A 16,875-nucleotide genomic window follows, 5' to 3' on the forward strand; every position below is an offset into this window, starting at 1 on the left:
CTCTTTCATGAGAGCTAAATGGCATAACATGAACTTTCGAAAACCAGGAGTTACCCGTACATAATGTCATGTACCCACCATTACAGTATCACACAAAAGAATTTTGTTAGCTTAAAAGTTCACTGTTCTCCCTCCATTCATGTCTCCCTCTCTCTTCTGAACCCTTGGCCTAATGATATTTATGCTATTTCTGTAGTTTTGTCTTTTCTGGAATGTTATGCTCTTGTAGTCATATAACTATTGAACCTTTTCAGGATGGCTTCTTTCACGTAGAAATATACATTGAAGGTTTTTCCATGTCTTTTCAAGTTTTCTTTTTTTGTCTTTTTTTTTAATCAAGGAATAAATAACATTACATATTGCAGCAATACCAGAGTTTCTTTATCCATTCATCTTACATTCTTCCAATTATGGCAATTAGAAAGAAACCTGATATAAAGATTCATGTTTATGTCTTGATGTGGACATATGCCTTCAACTCATTGGGTCAAATATCTGGGAGTTCAAGACCACACGGTAAGAGTACGTTTAGTCCTATGAGAAACTCCGAGACTCTTCCAGAAAGGCTGTAATTTGCATTTTCACCCACAATGACTGTGAGTCTCTGTGACTCTTGTCCTCACCAGCATTTGGTGTTGTCAGTGTTGTCAGTGTTTTTAGGTTTTAGCCATTCTCATTGGTGTTAGTGGTATCTCAATGTTGTTTTACTTAGAAATCTTCATGGCAAATTATATTGTGCTTTTCATGTGCTTAATGTTACTTGCATGTCGTTTTGGTGGAAATATCTTTTCAGATCTTTTGCCCAAGTTTTAACTGACTTTGTTATTTCTTTGTGGTTGAGTTTTAAAAATTCTTTGTATATTTGGTGAAATATGTCTGTTACAAATATTTTCTGCCTGTCCATGTCTTACTTTTCATTTTCTTAACTTACTATGCAATTATATTTTTTTCTCTTTTCTTTGTGATTATGCTCAATTTGGACATTTTGTCATTTTTTTCCTTGAAAAATCTTGAATAATTTTCTAATAAACTCCTAATCCTAATACATCCCACTTATCATTTTAAATTCCCCGATTTTCTAGAACACCTACTAGTGATGTGTTGGTGTTCTTGGATGAAACCTATATTCCTTTTCCTCCAAGTCCCCATATTTAACACTTGTTCTTTTGTTCTGCTTTTTTAAATCTAGCTTCTGAGAGTTCTGTTGGTTTTTGTTTACTCTCTCATATTGTTCTTTAATTTACAAATAAACCTTTGTCTATGTATTTCTTATTAAAAGTATTCTGTTCTTCTATCAAGGATCTAGTATCATGGATTATTTCACTAAGAGTATTAACTAGGGGTTGATTTTTCTTTTTAAGTCATAGTCATTGAACTGAATAAACTCTGCTCCACCTGATTCTATTTTTTTTTTTTCATTAATTTTGGTATGTGATTTTGTATTGGTGAATTTAATCTCACCTTTGGTATATATTTGGCTGTCCATTCATATGTCATGGTGAGGGACCATGAATTTAGTAGGGATATCCATGCACACGGTAGGATGTGACCTAGTCAGTGACATTTTAAGTCCCGAAGTAGGAGGCTAGCCAAGCCAGTGAGTAAGTACTCAAGTAGCAGTACCTCTTAATATTTGCTTTGAGACTTTTTTACAGAGAATCATCCTAAAATCACATGACAATGAAATATCAGGCTGGCTGGTGTTTTAGAAGATGAATATTGACAAGTTTTCTATGGGCTTCAATATTCAATAGGTATTATTTTAGACAACCCCTCTCTCTTATATGACCCCTCATTCCTAGCATCCTTTGCACCCAGTGCTGCTTTCTCTGGATCATTATTGATTCTGTCACCACAGAGACCAATCATTTGGCTGGAATTGAAAATGGATACTTTCCAGATGCTTCCATTCGGAAACCTTACACATACCTTCACCTTTTCCTCCATTTTCAGTGCACCCCAGCTCTAATACCTGGCATAAATTCCTGTGTTTTTCTGGAATTGCGATGCACAGACCATTTTCTCCTCATGGGTATCCTCTTCAGTGGGCACCTAGGTCTCAGAGTTATCTATCCCAGTTGCCTTTTGGGTATAGTTTAGTGTTCCATATTTATTCAATTTGTCTACACATACATTGCCACTATTTCACAATATCTCTGTGTGTGCACCATGGTTTTAGTGAACTTTAGAATGTAGCAGAAATGAAAACATTCTCCATCAAGGAAATTTATCTGTTTTAATAATTTTCCTATGTTTCAGACACTATAAGACACTTAAGGTAAAAGTCAGATATAATTACATGTCAAACACTGAATGAAAGATTAAGACTAAGTAGAAAGGCAGAAATGGGAAGTAAATCTCTCTTTAATGATACTAAAATAAGGAGCTAAAGTCTTGACGATAAATACTTGAAGTGTTACACATATTTTAAATTGTCCTCTGAAAATTACAGAAGAGGCCAAGACGATCTAATTCAGCAGGATCCTTCTAGGAAATGCAGGACTGGAATACACACTGCTAGGCTCCTGCTGTTCTCCAGGGTATTTGGATGCCTTCAGTGTGGTGGCCAGAATCTCCCTCTTCCTTACTGCTCTTGTTCTCTCATCTTCTCCTGTGGAGAAGAACAGCTTGGTCAGCAATAAAAAATATATATACTGCTATATTAAACCAGTAAGGTATTCAGAAAAAGACCTAGAAAACTGGTGGATATGAAAGGGACTTATAGTTACATGTAGAATTAAGATTTATTCATGGAAGTTTATGTCCATGATCATCTTTACATATTTTTTTAATTTTATTTAATTAGTTAATTAATTAATTAATTTGACAGAGAGAGAGAGAAACAGCAAGAAAGGGAACACAAGCAGAGGGGGAAGGAGAGGGAGAAGCAGGCTTCCCTCTGAGCAAGGAGCCGCAAGTAGGATTCTAACCCAGGACCCTGGAATCATGACCTGAACCAAAGGCAGCCACTTAGTGACTGAGCCACCCAGGTGCCCCCATCTTTACATGTTTAACAGAAGTGTTATTACCAAAGAAAATTTGAATTCATACATGTTAATTTCCAATTCTATCCTCCTCATAGAAAGAGGCTATAAGAAGTCAGTTAGTTCTTCCAATTGCCCGTGCTTCATTCACAATACAGAAAACACTACGGTATAGTTTTTTGATTCTATACCTAATCTCTAACATCATCTACCTGGCATGATATGTCATTACTAGCTAGTGATTTATTTGTTCTTATTGTTCTTAAGAGTCAGACTCCCTAAAGAGAAAGAAAAATGACAAATGATTCTAATCATTAAGAAACAAAACAAAAGAACAAAGGGGAAGGGCACACAGGTGATTCAGTTGGTTAAGTCTTAGACTCTTGGTTTCAGCTCAAGTCATGGTCTCAAATTCCCAAGATGGAGAACCACATTGGGCTCTGTGCCAGTAGACTCTGCTTGAGATTCTCTCCCTATCATTCCACTGCCCCTCTGCCTGGCATCCTGCTCCTGTACTCTCTCTCAAATAAATAAACAAATAAATAAAATCTTTATTTAATAAAAAAAAGATGAAGAAGAACCTGGTGATGAGGAGTAAGGAGTACACGTCTCCTGATGAGTACAGGGTGATGCATGGAGGTGTTGAATCAGTACATTGCACACCTGAAACTAACATAAATATAACAGAAGTTATATTAAAAAAATAAAAAAGAATCAGACTCCCTAATTAAAAGGAAAAAAACAAAGATAATAAGAATGACTACAGACTGCTCCATTCAGTTGAATTTCACTGCCTCACTCTTTGCTAAACCACATTCCATTGGTACCTCTACTGCTTCTCTGTCCTTCTCTCTCTCTCTCTCTCTTTCTCCCAGAAATATAAAAACATTATTTCTATAAACTCAAAAAATGTAAAGACTCTCTCAGATTTCCCATTATGTCTCTGTTCTTTACTATAGCATTTATAATACTGTAGTTCTTTTTATAATACTTGATGAATGAATAAGAAATTGGTGAGGGTACAGAAAAAGTAGTGATCATTAACATGGAACAATGGATTTCTCGTGATTTTTTATGTCTTAATGTCCTAAATGGCACAAGAAATGTTGAAAATTAAAGGCAACGTCTCATCATATATATAGTCAGGGTTTTTTATTTAATTTGTTTGCATAAAAATAAAAAAAAAACTTCCTCTCATTTTTAAAGATAATTAGGGTGATCCAGAAACAATAACTTCTTATCAGTGAGTACCTGGACAATATAACCAATGAATCCTGGGTGCATTTAAATTCATTGAGAGACACATATTTGTTAATCTTTCTGGAGAAGGATAATTAAATGAGAAAGTTTAATCAGGCACTAAAAATTAAGAAAAAAGGAAATAACACGTTCACTATTTGGCTCTTTCTACATTTCTCATTCTCATTAACCAGTAGATTCTAAATCCCATGACTAATAGGTGTCATGGGCTATGATGTGACAAAAATTTAAAATGAAGGAAAATTTCACAAGAGAATGAAATAGAAAACACAAGCATCACAATTAGCATCCACTTTTGTTGTTTTATTTAGTTTTGAGAGATCATTATGATTGCATAAAGGAGAAGGCTGTAGATGATACAAGAGTGGATTTTATGAACACAATATCTTTACTACGTGAATGCGTATCTGCTTGGTCTTGGCACCATAGACAAGTGGATTGAGAAAAGGAGGGACCAGCAAGTAGAGACTAGAAAAGAGGATATGGATATAAGGGGGAATATGAGCACCAAACCTATGTGTGAAGAAGGAGAAGAAGGCAAGGAGGTAAAATTGGAGGAAGACACAGATGTGGGCAATGCAGGTATTGAATGCTTTCCACCGAGCCTCCTTCTGGGGCAAACGAAAAACTGTGAAAAAGATCTGTATGTAGGACAAAGTGATGAATATCATGTCAAATCCTGCAACAGCAAATGCCACAAACAAGCCATAGATTTTGTTGACCCGTACATTTTCTGCAGCCAGCTTCACAATGGCCATATGCTCACAGTAGGAGTGGGAGATGATGGTTGTATGGTAAAACTGAAACCTACATTTAATCAGTAGTAGAGATGGGGTTGCTAGAATGGCAGCTCTAAGTGTTACAACGGCCCCTATTTGGGTGACCAGCTGGTGGGTGAAGATGGCAGTATATCTTAGTGGATAACAGATGGCCACATAACGGTCCAGAGCCATGGCCAGGAGGATGCCTGACTCGATGCACTGAAATGTGTGGATGAACCCCATTTGAAGCAAGCAGGAATCAAAATAAATCTCTGGTATATGTAGCCAGAAAATGCCAAGCATCTTGGGCACAATGCTTGTGCCAAGTACAATATCTGTGACTCCTAGCATGCCTAGGAAAATATACATGGGTTGATGGAGGCTACGCTCTGAAATGATGATGAGCAGAAGCACAGAATTTCCAATCAAAGCAAAGAGATACATGGCACAGAATGGAATCCCGATCCAGCACTGCACAGACTCTAGGCCTGGGATCCCTATTAGGGTCAACACAGAAGGCATGAAGACTGTAATGCTGGAGTTGGACATAATGTCTTTGGGTCTCCAGAACCAAATGAAAGAAGTATTTCAGTCAGTGGTTTTCTTCCTCTCTACTCCATTTTTACCGAAAATCATCATAGTGAGCCTCTCTGATTCTGGTTGAAGTCTAAGGTCATATCATCCACTTCATCTATATTGTTAATAGAAAAAAGACTGACCCTTTGACGCACATCACTGTTTTGAGGGAGGACATCCCCAAGTACTAGTCCACAAGAAGAGATTAGGTGTATGGCTGGTCAAATGCGTTAGAATCACCAAATCATCTGAATAAGGAAATCAACTGCTGATCTTTCTACATGTCCTTCTGGACCTGTGGACAAAATAATGATGTTTGTTCATTTTGTATGCAAATTGTACATTAATCTGATTTTCATAAATCTCACCTTTTCCAAATTTGCAGGTAATCCTTAAGTAAACCCACTGTTCCTGAGTCAGGAACTGTTAGTCTGTACAAGCAAATAGTCAAACTCTATCCAGTATAATGTTATCAAAGGCTCATATGAAAGGGAAGAGAGATAGAAAAAACTCCACCCAAGAGCATAATATACTTAGGTGTCTATATCTGTCTATACATTATATATCTATGTATGAATGGATGTCCTTTCAAAAGGATGAGAGGTAGAGCTTGAGAAAAGATTCAAGTCCATGTAATTTTTACAATCTGGATCAGAGTTCCATATTATTGTTTTAGAGATAACATTTTTTCAATTTATTTTTTTAATTCCAGGCATAGTGATAACTTTTTTCAATTTTTTAAAACTCCAATATAATAGGCATAGTGTTGTATTAGTTTCAATTGTCCAATATAGTGATTCAACAATTCCATACATTACTCAATGTTCATCAGAGTAAATGTACCTCTTTTTTCTCTTATGTTATGTTATGGTAGTCACCATACAGTATGTCATTAGTTTTTGATGTAGTGTTCCATGATTCACTGTTGTGTATAACACCCAGTGCTCTGTGCAATATGTGCCCTCCTTAATACCCATCACCAGGCTAACCCTTTGTCCTATACCCTCAGCATTAAAAGCCTGCTTGTTTCTTAGAGTCCATGGTCTTCTATGGTTTTTCTCCTCCTCCAGCTCCGTTCCCCCCTTCATTTTTCCCATCCTTCTCCTAATGTTCCATGCTTTTTTTTACATTACTAACAAAACTCTATTTTATTTAGTCTCTATTACTAACGTGGAATTCACTAAAATGAGTTGTATATGTAAAATAACAGAAATTCTGTAATACCCATTTCAGAATAACTAGAGGCAATAAATATGCAGGAGGCAAGGAAATCCCAAGTAACAATGTAGAGGTAAAGGAACTCATTCTTCCTTACTAAAGGACATAGATAAATGGGTGACGCAGCGAGAATAGAGGTTAGTTTCTAGGGTTTCATGATTTTTTATTTACCAATAGCAAAAGATGGGTACATTTAGGCCTATTTATTCTCAATAATACACACATCACGTGAATACTTTGATCATTTTGGAGCTCAAGCATCAAAAATAAATAGAAAAGAAAAGGGTGAAAATATAGGTTCCTTAAAAGGAACTCCAACCTAGAAGTACAAAGAAGACAGAGGGCAGACTTTGGGATACCAGAAATGATTCAGGAGAGGGCTGTGGAGCAACTAATGATAATTTGATCACCACAATTCCCTAATGACTGAATTTTCAAAAGACTTGGGCTTTTAGTCCCTATACGAGAGTTCTTCTCTGATAAAGATCATTGCTTTGAAAAATTGCATAATCATGATATTCTCAAGTTGTACAATAGAAAAATATTTGCTGTCCTTAAAAAAAAAAAAAACAGGGTTCACTTATGTCATTCTTTCCTAGACTCTCCACAACTGCTGTTTTATGTCAGCAATCTCATAATCCCCTAACCATCTACTGAATAGGAATCCTTTAGGAACAATCCCATTGTCTGACTTATTCAGGAGAAAGGAGCTGCCATGGGAGCATTACCTGATAGGTACAGATGGTGGTAAACAGGTAGAAAAGGTTGGATATTTGCTTCTTGGGCCATATCCAAAATATGAACATCTCTGTGTAACATTTCCAGCTGTTCTCTGTCCCTGCAAAACAAATTTCATCCTATTCTGTAAGGCTTTCTGAGGTCATGTTGGTGGATTCATCCTCCAACAAAATTCACAGCAAGGTCTGTATCATGCTGAGGCAGCAGCAAGAATTTATTGACCTTGAATTGTAGAAGAAAGCTGCTGACTACGAACTAAAATATTCCCCAAAGAATGTGGAGGAGGAGGAGGTCTGATTTTGACCTGAGAGATTACCTCACCACTAGGCCAGTCCAGGAGGCTCTCAGCAGCTCAGAATAATGCCCTTTTGGGTCCATCCACAGCTGGTGTCTCTGAATTCATTTCTATAACCTGCAGAATCTAACTGCTCTTCTCTCTTCATTTCCCTCACAGGGTAAATGTAGAGAAATTAATACACACAAGTTGTATTTTTATGAGTTCAGTTCTTTTTCTATCATCCTCATTCGGAAGAACTTCTAAAGAACACTTAGATGTGGGCATGTTCCTATGCCATGGATTCTATAAATATCCTTAGGACCCTTTGTTCACTAATGCACTACTGGAACAAAAAGTCTGTATCCACAATAGCTCTTTCTCACATATTTACTCTCATTCTCCTATAGTCTCATCCTCAGATTTTTTATTTTATTGAACCTATTTTTGTAAATTTAGTAATATTCTCTGAATGACCAGTTATGATGTATATTTCCAAATCCTGCTATACTAATTTTAGAAGTATTTGTTCCAGCACTATTAAAAATGTGGATAGTGGGGCGCCTGTGTGGCTCAGTCAGTTAAGTGACTGCCTTCGGCTCCAGTCATGATCCCAGTGTCCTGGGATCGAGCCCCACGTCGGGCTCTCTGCTCAGCAGGGAGCCTGCTTCCTTCCTCTCTGCCTGCCTCTCTGCTACTTATGATCTCTGTCTGTCAAATAAATAAATAAAATCTTAAAAAAATGTGGATAGTATTTTGATAGGGGTACCATTGATTCTGTAGATTTCTTTAGATAGCATTTTAACAATATTTATCCTTCTAAATCATGAGCAATAATTATTTTTCCATTTCTTTGTCTTCCTCAATTTCTTTCACAATTATTCTGTAGTTTTTAGAGTATAGATCCTTTACCCCTTTGGTTAGGTTTATTCCTAGGTATCTAGGAATAAACACCTAGGTTTACCTAGGTTTGGGTGCAATTGTAAATGGGGTTAATTCCTTCATTTCTCTTTCTTCTGTCTCATTGTTAGTGAATAAAATGAAACTGATTTCTGTGCATTGATTTCATATCCTGCCATGTTGTTGAATTCCTGTAGGAGTTCTAGCAGTTTTGGGGTGGAGTCTTTTGGGTTTTTCACATAACACATCCTGTCATTTGAGAAGAGTGAGTGTTAATCTTCTTTACCAATTTGATTTTTTTTTAATTTCTTTCCATTGTCTGATTGCTGAGGCAAGGTTTCTAGAACTATGTTGAAGAATAGTGGTGAGAGTTGGCAACCTTGTCCTGTTCCTGGCCTTAGGGGAAAATTTCTCAGTTTTTGTCCAATGAGAATGTTTGCTGTGGGATTTTCATAGATGGCTTTTATGACATTGGGGTATGTTCCCTCTATCGATGTAGATGGAACTGGAGGGTATTGTGATGAGCAAAATAACTCAATCAAAGAAAGGCAAGTATCATATGGTTTCACTCTATGTGGAATATTAGAAACAGCAGAGACAATCATAGGGGAAAGGAGGGAAAATTGAATGGGAAGTCATCAGAAAGGGAAAAAGCCAAAGAGACTCTTAATCATAGGAAATAAACTGAGGGTTGATAGAGGGGAGTAGGGTGGGAGGATGGAGTAGTCCAGCGCTGGGCATTGAGGAGGACACGTGATGTGATGAGCACTGCTTGTTATACACAGCTGATGAATTATTGAATATTACACCTGACTTATGATGTGTGATAAGTTGGCTAGTTGAATCTAAATAAAATAAATACATACATAAATACATAAATTTTACCATACAGAACCCTGAACTAGTTACTGACAATCTGGTGATATTTCTCTCATTCCTCCCTTTTATACCTTTATTCCTCTTTTCTACCACCTTCTCTCAGAATGCAGATATTTTATGCCTCATAGATGTGGAGGAATCATGTCATCTGCTCTTGATGCAAGTAAAAAGAAGACATATAAGCTTTCAATTTTTTAGAAATAAAGGGAGAAGAATTCTTTTATCATTAGAACAAAGGATGAATTCAAGAACACTTATGCACATGGTACCTTTCTCCTTGACATGATTTGTCTGGTTTCTAGACTTTCTCTTATGCTGCTGACTTAAGTGAAATTGAGGTATTACAGATGCTGACAAATTTAGAAAGGATCCTTTCAGTAGGATGGAGGATGCATTCACAATGAATTTCAGGGAGAAGAAGAGATAGAGATAAAATGGCAGAGGACCTTAGATGTTCTTTGTAGAATCTTGTCTGTGAAGGAGACAGATACAATGGTACTGATTCATGTTAAACAGAATTGATTCAGAGGTCAGATTGGCACAAGTTATCTAATCATTAATTCAGTCTTGAGTCACCAAGGAATAGTTTAAACTAGCTTATCAGTTTTTCCACTTCTCTTCTATGGATTTTATTTAAATTTTGTTGTCTTCCAATCTAGTATCCTGAGTCCCTTTCACCCTTAAACTATACATTGTTGCTGGGAATAGTATCTTCTCAAAATAACTGGGGTATCAATTTTATTATGTCAACTCCTATAACAACATTTTCAGCACATATCCTGATTTTGTTCCTGATTTGGCATGTCATATTCCAAATTTCAGTCCATGTTGAACATACATTGAAAGACTGTCCTGACCTTTCTTCGGCCTGTAGAATAGATAAGCAATTTTTTTCCACTCTATTGTGAAACCAGGAAATACTTTCACAAATAGATCAATACCTATATGTTCTTTTTTCCCAGAATTTTGTAGGGCATTGTGGGGGGGGGGGAGTTAATGAAACATCTTTAAAGGATCATCACTCAAATTTTGTCTCAAAAAAAATCATATGTACTCATTATGAAGCATACATCAATCTGGCAATCCACAATTTTAGTAGTAAATTGATTTAGTACTAATTGATTTAGTAGTAAAATCAATTACCTCAATTTCCTGTCCATTTTTTATTTTAAGAAAGCTACAGTCATGAAGTGACTCATATTGCCATACCACTGAAAAATCCTATGGAATATAGAGTTAAGAAATTAATGTCTACCTATGAGGTGAATTGTTTCTGAAAAACAATATCCATTGGGGAGGGTATGTGCTATGGTGAGTGCTGTGAAATGTGTAAGCCTGATGATTCACAGACCTGTACCTCTGGGGCAAATAATACATTATATACTAATAAAAATAATTTTAAAAATAGTAAAAACAAACCAAAAAAAGCAGTATCAAGATCGTTCAATAGAGAAAGCATAGTCTTCTCTACAAATAATGCTGAAACAACTGGACATTCTGGCCAGGTTCAGTTTGGTGCGTTGGTTTCCTTATTGTCTCTGTTCATGAAAATTACCATCATCAAAATAAAATTTTTAATTTAATACCAAATACATCTTATAGCATATTTCATTTCAAAAACAAGCCAATACATAAGGTACTAAAGTAATTTCATTTACCAGTCAAAAACCAATAGTTACACAACAAGACAGTTTTATACAGTTAGTGTGGGACAAACATATAAGGATTTCTAGTATCACAGGGTTTATTTTTAACTTTTGAAATAGATTAACTTGCTGAAATCCAAGTGACTATATCATATATTTAAGCCAAGGTAGTTATTCAGGATTCCAGGGATCTAGGAAACAACCTTTCATTTCAAATTCACTAAACACACACACACACACACACAACCACACACACATTACCTTATTTGTGCATTAATATGTATATACACACAAACATGATATATACATAATAGAAAACAAGGAAAAGAGACTAACCCTGGAAAGTTTGCAAATGTACAAAGTATAGCTTCCAAGTTCATTTTTTGCTTTCTTCAAATGTAAATAAGGTCAGATTTCACATTCTCATAGCATTTGCTAGGCTTTGAGGAAGGAGAGATTGTAAAAGTATTTTCTTGAAATTGAGAAATGAATCTTAAGACAAGCTTATGAAAATTATATTTGGTGTGACTACAGACTTTTATGTAAGATTATGTGTCAGCATCCTATGTAATCTTTCCTGTCTCTATCTATGGCCTGGGTATGGCATTTTTAATCTTTTAGTCCTTCCCTCAGTGAAATCTCTGTTAAAAGGATGCTTCATTGATGATTTGGGCCAGAGGTCACCAATATGTAAGGAAGAAAGGATTAACTTTGAAGGTGTCTGTGTTGTCTCAGACGGGTCAATAAAATTTATTATTTGTTTCAATTCAGTATTATCTGTTCATGCAATAAGCCTATACTCTGTGCCTGTTCCATTGAGCAGACGTTATATCAGCAAATATAAAAATATCTCATCTTAGTACTCACACTTTAATTTAAGAAAAAGGTGAGGACAATTAGAGTTTATTAGCTTCATACTACTGGCCCAAGTGTTTCCTGACTGCAGTAGGAGAGCTGCATATTTCCTCAAAATTTCCAGTCTCTACAAAAGCAAGGCAACTCACCATTTTCACTTCCCAGCACTATCCAAGAAAGCTCCATTTAGGTTGAATCCTCAAATGTATTCCTCTTTACACAGGGTTCTCTTATGATTAAGAAGAAGTTACAATGCAAAATAATAGCATGTCTAGGAGAATTCAGAATATCTTTTTTTTTTTTTTCCAAAGTCTTTAAGTGCTTTAGGGAAATGCATTGGCAACTTTGGCATTTACTGTCCCTTTTTTTATGTGTGTTGAAGATTATTTATGGACTTTCTTTATTCCCATTAGTCATTCAAATTGTATGTGTGTATGTGGGTGAGTGTGTGTGTTTTATTGAGAAATATCCAGCATTAGGCATCAATCTCCATTTTAACAACATGTGGTGATGCGGGAGTAAAGGAGAATTACTCGGTCTTGAATCTGTTTGGTCTTTACCCCATAAATGATGGGGTTTAGCATAGGGGGCACCACCACATAGAGGTTGGCTACTAGGATGTGGACATGATGAGGGATGGTTTCCCCCCCAAAACGATGGGCAAAAAATGAAAAGAATGCTGGGGCATAGAACATAAGGATGACACAGATGTGGGAAGCACATGTGTTGAGGGCTTTGAATCTGGCAGCCCAGGAAGGTATCTGAAACACTGTGCAAAGGATCATGGTGTAAGACATAATGATGAACACAATGTCCAGTCCTGTAGACAGCAGGGCCACAGTCAGCCCATAGATGATGTTGACCCTGATATTGTCACATGCCAATCTGGCAATGCCCATGTGCTCACAGTAGGAATGGGGAATGATGTTTCTCCCACAATACCTAAGTCTGTGTACCAGGAAGGTGAATGGAAGGCAGATGATGAAGCTCCTGACCACAGATGCTATGCCAATCTTCCCAATGACTGAAGACGTTAAAATTGTGGTATATCTCAGGGGGTGACAGATGGCCACATAGCGGTCAAATGCCATGGCCAGGAGAATAGCAGATTCTGCCACAAAGATGAAATGTATGAAGAACATCTGGGACACACAGCAAGCAAAGGATATGTCCATGGACTGGAACCAGAAAATAGCCAGCATCTTTGGGGCTGTGGCTGTGGAGAGCAGCACATCTGCTGAGGCCAGCATGGAAAGGAAAATATACATGGGCTCATGGAGACTGCGCTCAGTCACAATCACAAAGATCAAGAGCACGTTGCCTACGACAGCCAAAACGTACATGGAACAGATGGGGATGGAGATCCAGGTGTGAAAATCTTCCAGTCCTGGGATTCCAATCAGGACATACCACATATCATGGGGACCGCTGTGATTATAAGAGGAGGGAGGCATCTGTGACATCATATTCCGACCTAGTACTTTGATCAAGTCACTATTGAGGAACACTCCATTAGGCTGAATGATGTCTGATTAGATTTTTTCCCCAAATATATTCTTCTCTGTGGAAGGACAGTGAGATATATTACCTAGCCTAAAATTGTACTCTGACTCTTTCCATGGAAGAATTAAAATATACCTTTTTAAAAAGAGATATTAATTTTTTATTTGATGGAAGACACTGTGAAAGAGGGAACACAAGCAAGGGGAGTGGGAGAGGGAGAACTAGGCTTCCTGCTGAGCAGAGAGCCCCATGCAGAGCTCCATCCCTGCACCCTGGGATCATGACTTGAGCTGAAGGCAGACGCTTAACAAGTGAGCCACCCAGGCGCCCCTGAAATAGATCTTGGAAAAAAATAGTTAGCATTTAATAAGTGCTTACTATATCTAATGGTACATTCCAAATACAGCTCATTAAAAGCTTTGCAATAGACTATTGGAAAGACCTTTACAATAATTTTTGACATGGATACTACTATTATTCCTATAGATGAAAAAATACCGAAGACATTTAGATTCTTGACCTAGGTCTTAGTGGATTCAGAATCAGACAGGCATAAATTTGAAAGCTCTGATCTCAGCCACCATCTATTACTGCCTATAGAAATAACACTAGGTATAAAAACACATCATCAAAATTTTCATTGATGTTATCCCTGAGTAAAATAGATACATGCGAAAATGATCTCATTACTTATGAGAGAAGGAATGAATGAGGTTTTCCCAAAATAGATTTCAGGCATTGTAACACATTAGCCCTCTTCTTCATTGATTGACCACTGAACTGATGCTGAGGCCTATACCAGACATTTAGGATCTACAGGTGAGTTCACTGATTCTGGTCTGCAAATCAACATGTTTCTTAAAATTAAAGGATGAACAGTAAAAACCTAAACTACATAGAGTGTCAAATTCAGTTAAATTCTTAAATGGATATGTCCTGCATGTGATGAGGAAAATATTCTCTCCCTCTTGGGTCACTGATTAAAAATGAAACAACATAGGGGCTCCTGGGTGGCTCAGTGGGTTAAAGCATCTGCCTTCTGCTCAGGTCATGATCCCAGGGTCCTGGGATTAAGCCCTGAATCAGGCTCTCTGCTCAGCAGGGAGCCTGCTTCCTCCTCTCTCTCTGCCTGCCTCTCTGCCTACTTGTGATCTCTGTCTGTCAAACAAATAAATAAAATCTTTATAAAAAAATTAAACAACATATTTATTATTTCAAAATACCTCCACAGCAGCAAATATTAAAGTTTCACATTTTGAGATAGAGGTCCCCAGTCCTTCAATAAATGGGAGGGAAGATAATTTACTGGTTACCATTTTTCTGTTGTCCCAAAAGAATGTAGATAAAACAGGAGAGATCTTGTGTGAAAAGCTGGCTCGGAGATGTAACATTGGAGTGGGATGTGTGTGTGAGGGTTGTACACACAAAAGCAGGTACATATGAACAGGGATAGAGACATGGATGCAAAACAAGTGGATGACAAGTGGCTTCCAAAATCCCCTAATCCCCATTCTCAAGTAAAAGCTAGCTGACTGCATTTCTGAAGAGGAACAAGGACTCAGGGATGTTTGCCTTTTATCCCTTGGTCTCACTGGAATCAGATCATTGCACATTATTATTTTACCATGTCTACTTTTATTTTTCATTAAGTGGTCAATATTCTGGCCCTTCATGTCACAGGATTGAAATGTGTTGATGCCATTTATTTTTCTTCTTCTTTTTTTTTTAAATTGAAGTATAATTTACATACAATATTCCATTAGTTTCACTTTACCACATACCATGATTGGACAAGTCTATATGCTTTGTTCTACTGGTCATAAGGATACTTCTCGTAGGTCACCATGCAATGTCTTTGCAATACCACTACTATATTCCCTATGTTTGCCTTTTATTCTTGTGGCTTATTAATTCCACAACTGGAAGCTTCTATCTCCCCCTACTCTTCACCCATTGTACCCATCTCTGCCCCTGCCCCTCTGGCAGCCACTAGTTTGTTCTCAGTAGTCCATTGGACCTTGTGTTTCGATAGAGATTAGAATATATAATACATAAATGGTGACCCCATTAGGCCTTTCCTTAAGGTGATATGGGATTCTTTGAAAATGCTGTAAGAAAATGTTGAGATGCTTAAGTGTCTCTATCTCTTTTGATTACATATATCAATAGTTTAACCATTTCACGTAGAGTTAAAATTAATCCTTGAAAATTTATTTTAAATGGGGTTGTGGGGTTTAGAGGGTGAGAGAAAAGATTAATGTGGGAGTGTGCCTAGCCCAGACCTATGCCAGAGCCATGTATGTGAGTCAAGTGAAGCTATGGGGAGGGGATGTGTAGTGAGTGGGGCTTCATAAGGACATCATAGATGGGGGAGAGGAGAGTCTAAGTGTTGAAAGAAACTCAGAAATAGAGGTCAAAGAGAAGCAAAACAAATTTTGTAGATGTTCTTCTGATCTTTTGGGACACCAGTGATCTGGTTTATCTTATTTGGTTTTGTTTGGGCAAAGCATTATCACCTGCAGCTACCAAACTTACAGCTCTGGGGCTCCCTGAAGCATTTCTTCACAATACTCCTACTGGCCTGTTCTGACTGAATCATGAATGCATGCATGGAGGCAGTGTGTGGCGACAGGGACAGTGTAACTCGGGCACATAGATTGGATTTAAATACTGGCTGAGTCAAATTCTCAAAACATTACCACTAAAAATGTCCTAATTCAAAGGTTAGTCTTCCAATTTAAAATACATGAAATAAATATTTTATTTTAAAAAGACTGGTTTAGAGTAACCACAAAGGCCAAGACTTACCATCTCACACCAGACACACAATTCCCACTGTAATTTTCACCTCTAATCTGTTATGTTAGTTTTATAAGCTATAGGCAGTTCAGCACAGGGAATGTAATAGGCTTAGAAAAGGAGTTTTATTCTTGCCTGAGCACTAGTGTAACATCATTATTGTATAGGGAGCCTCAACTTCTTACTCTGTGCTAAGCTCTGCATAGCACCTGCTATATGGTGAATATCCAGTGAACTCTTTGGAAAAAAGGCATGCATGGGTTTGTGTATAGAAAAATATACATGGTCTTTAACTATTAGGCATGTTTATCTCCTGAGCCCTATCCTATTACTGGGCCTTACTACAAATCCATTGCACGAATGCCCAACATTCAGAGCCACATATCAAAGATAAACAACGAGTGCATAAACATATTCAGAAAGAAAAATACATACTTGTGCACTTTGCAGACAATCCGTTTAGGAAGAGACTCTGAAGAGTC

General features: G+C 37.2%; 2 protein-coding genes across 2 annotated transcripts; both read right to left on the reverse strand.

Moving 5' to 3' along the window:
• Positions 1 to 4,615: 4,615 nt before the first annotated feature.
• LOC122914174 (olfactory receptor 52A1-like) lies at positions 4,616 to 5,554 on the reverse strand. The gene has a single exon (XM_044260806.1). It carries the CDS (start codon positions 5,552 to 5,554, stop codon positions 4,616 to 4,618), a length of 939 nt encoding a protein of 312 aa, XP_044116741.1.
• Positions 5,555 to 12,537: 6,983 nt separating this feature from the next.
• On the reverse strand, positions 12,538 to 13,557 carry LOC122914175 (olfactory receptor 52Z1-like). Its single transcript, XM_044260807.1, has one exon. The coding sequence runs from the start codon at positions 13,555 to 13,557 to the stop codon at positions 12,586 to 12,588; it is 972 nt and encodes a 323-aa protein (XP_044116742.1). The 3' UTR covers positions 12,538 to 12,585.
• Between the last annotated feature and the right edge of the window lie 3,318 nt (positions 13,558 to 16,875).

The sequence above is a fragment of the Neovison vison genome, chromosome 7 (genome assembly GCF_020171115.1).
Source record: "Neovison vison isolate M4711 chromosome 7, ASM_NN_V1, whole genome shotgun sequence".
Taxonomy (NCBI): domain Eukaryota; kingdom Metazoa; phylum Chordata; class Mammalia; order Carnivora; family Mustelidae; genus Neogale; species Neogale vison.

Coding starts and splice junctions, on each gene's coding strand:
- LOC122914174 (XM_044260806.1), bottom strand. CDS start 5,554: ATGTCCAACTCCAGCATTACAGTCTTCATGCCTTCTGTGTTGACCCTA.
- LOC122914175 (XM_044260807.1), bottom strand. CDS start 13,557: ATGATGTCACAGATGCCTCCCTCCTCTTATAATCACAGCGGTCCCCAT.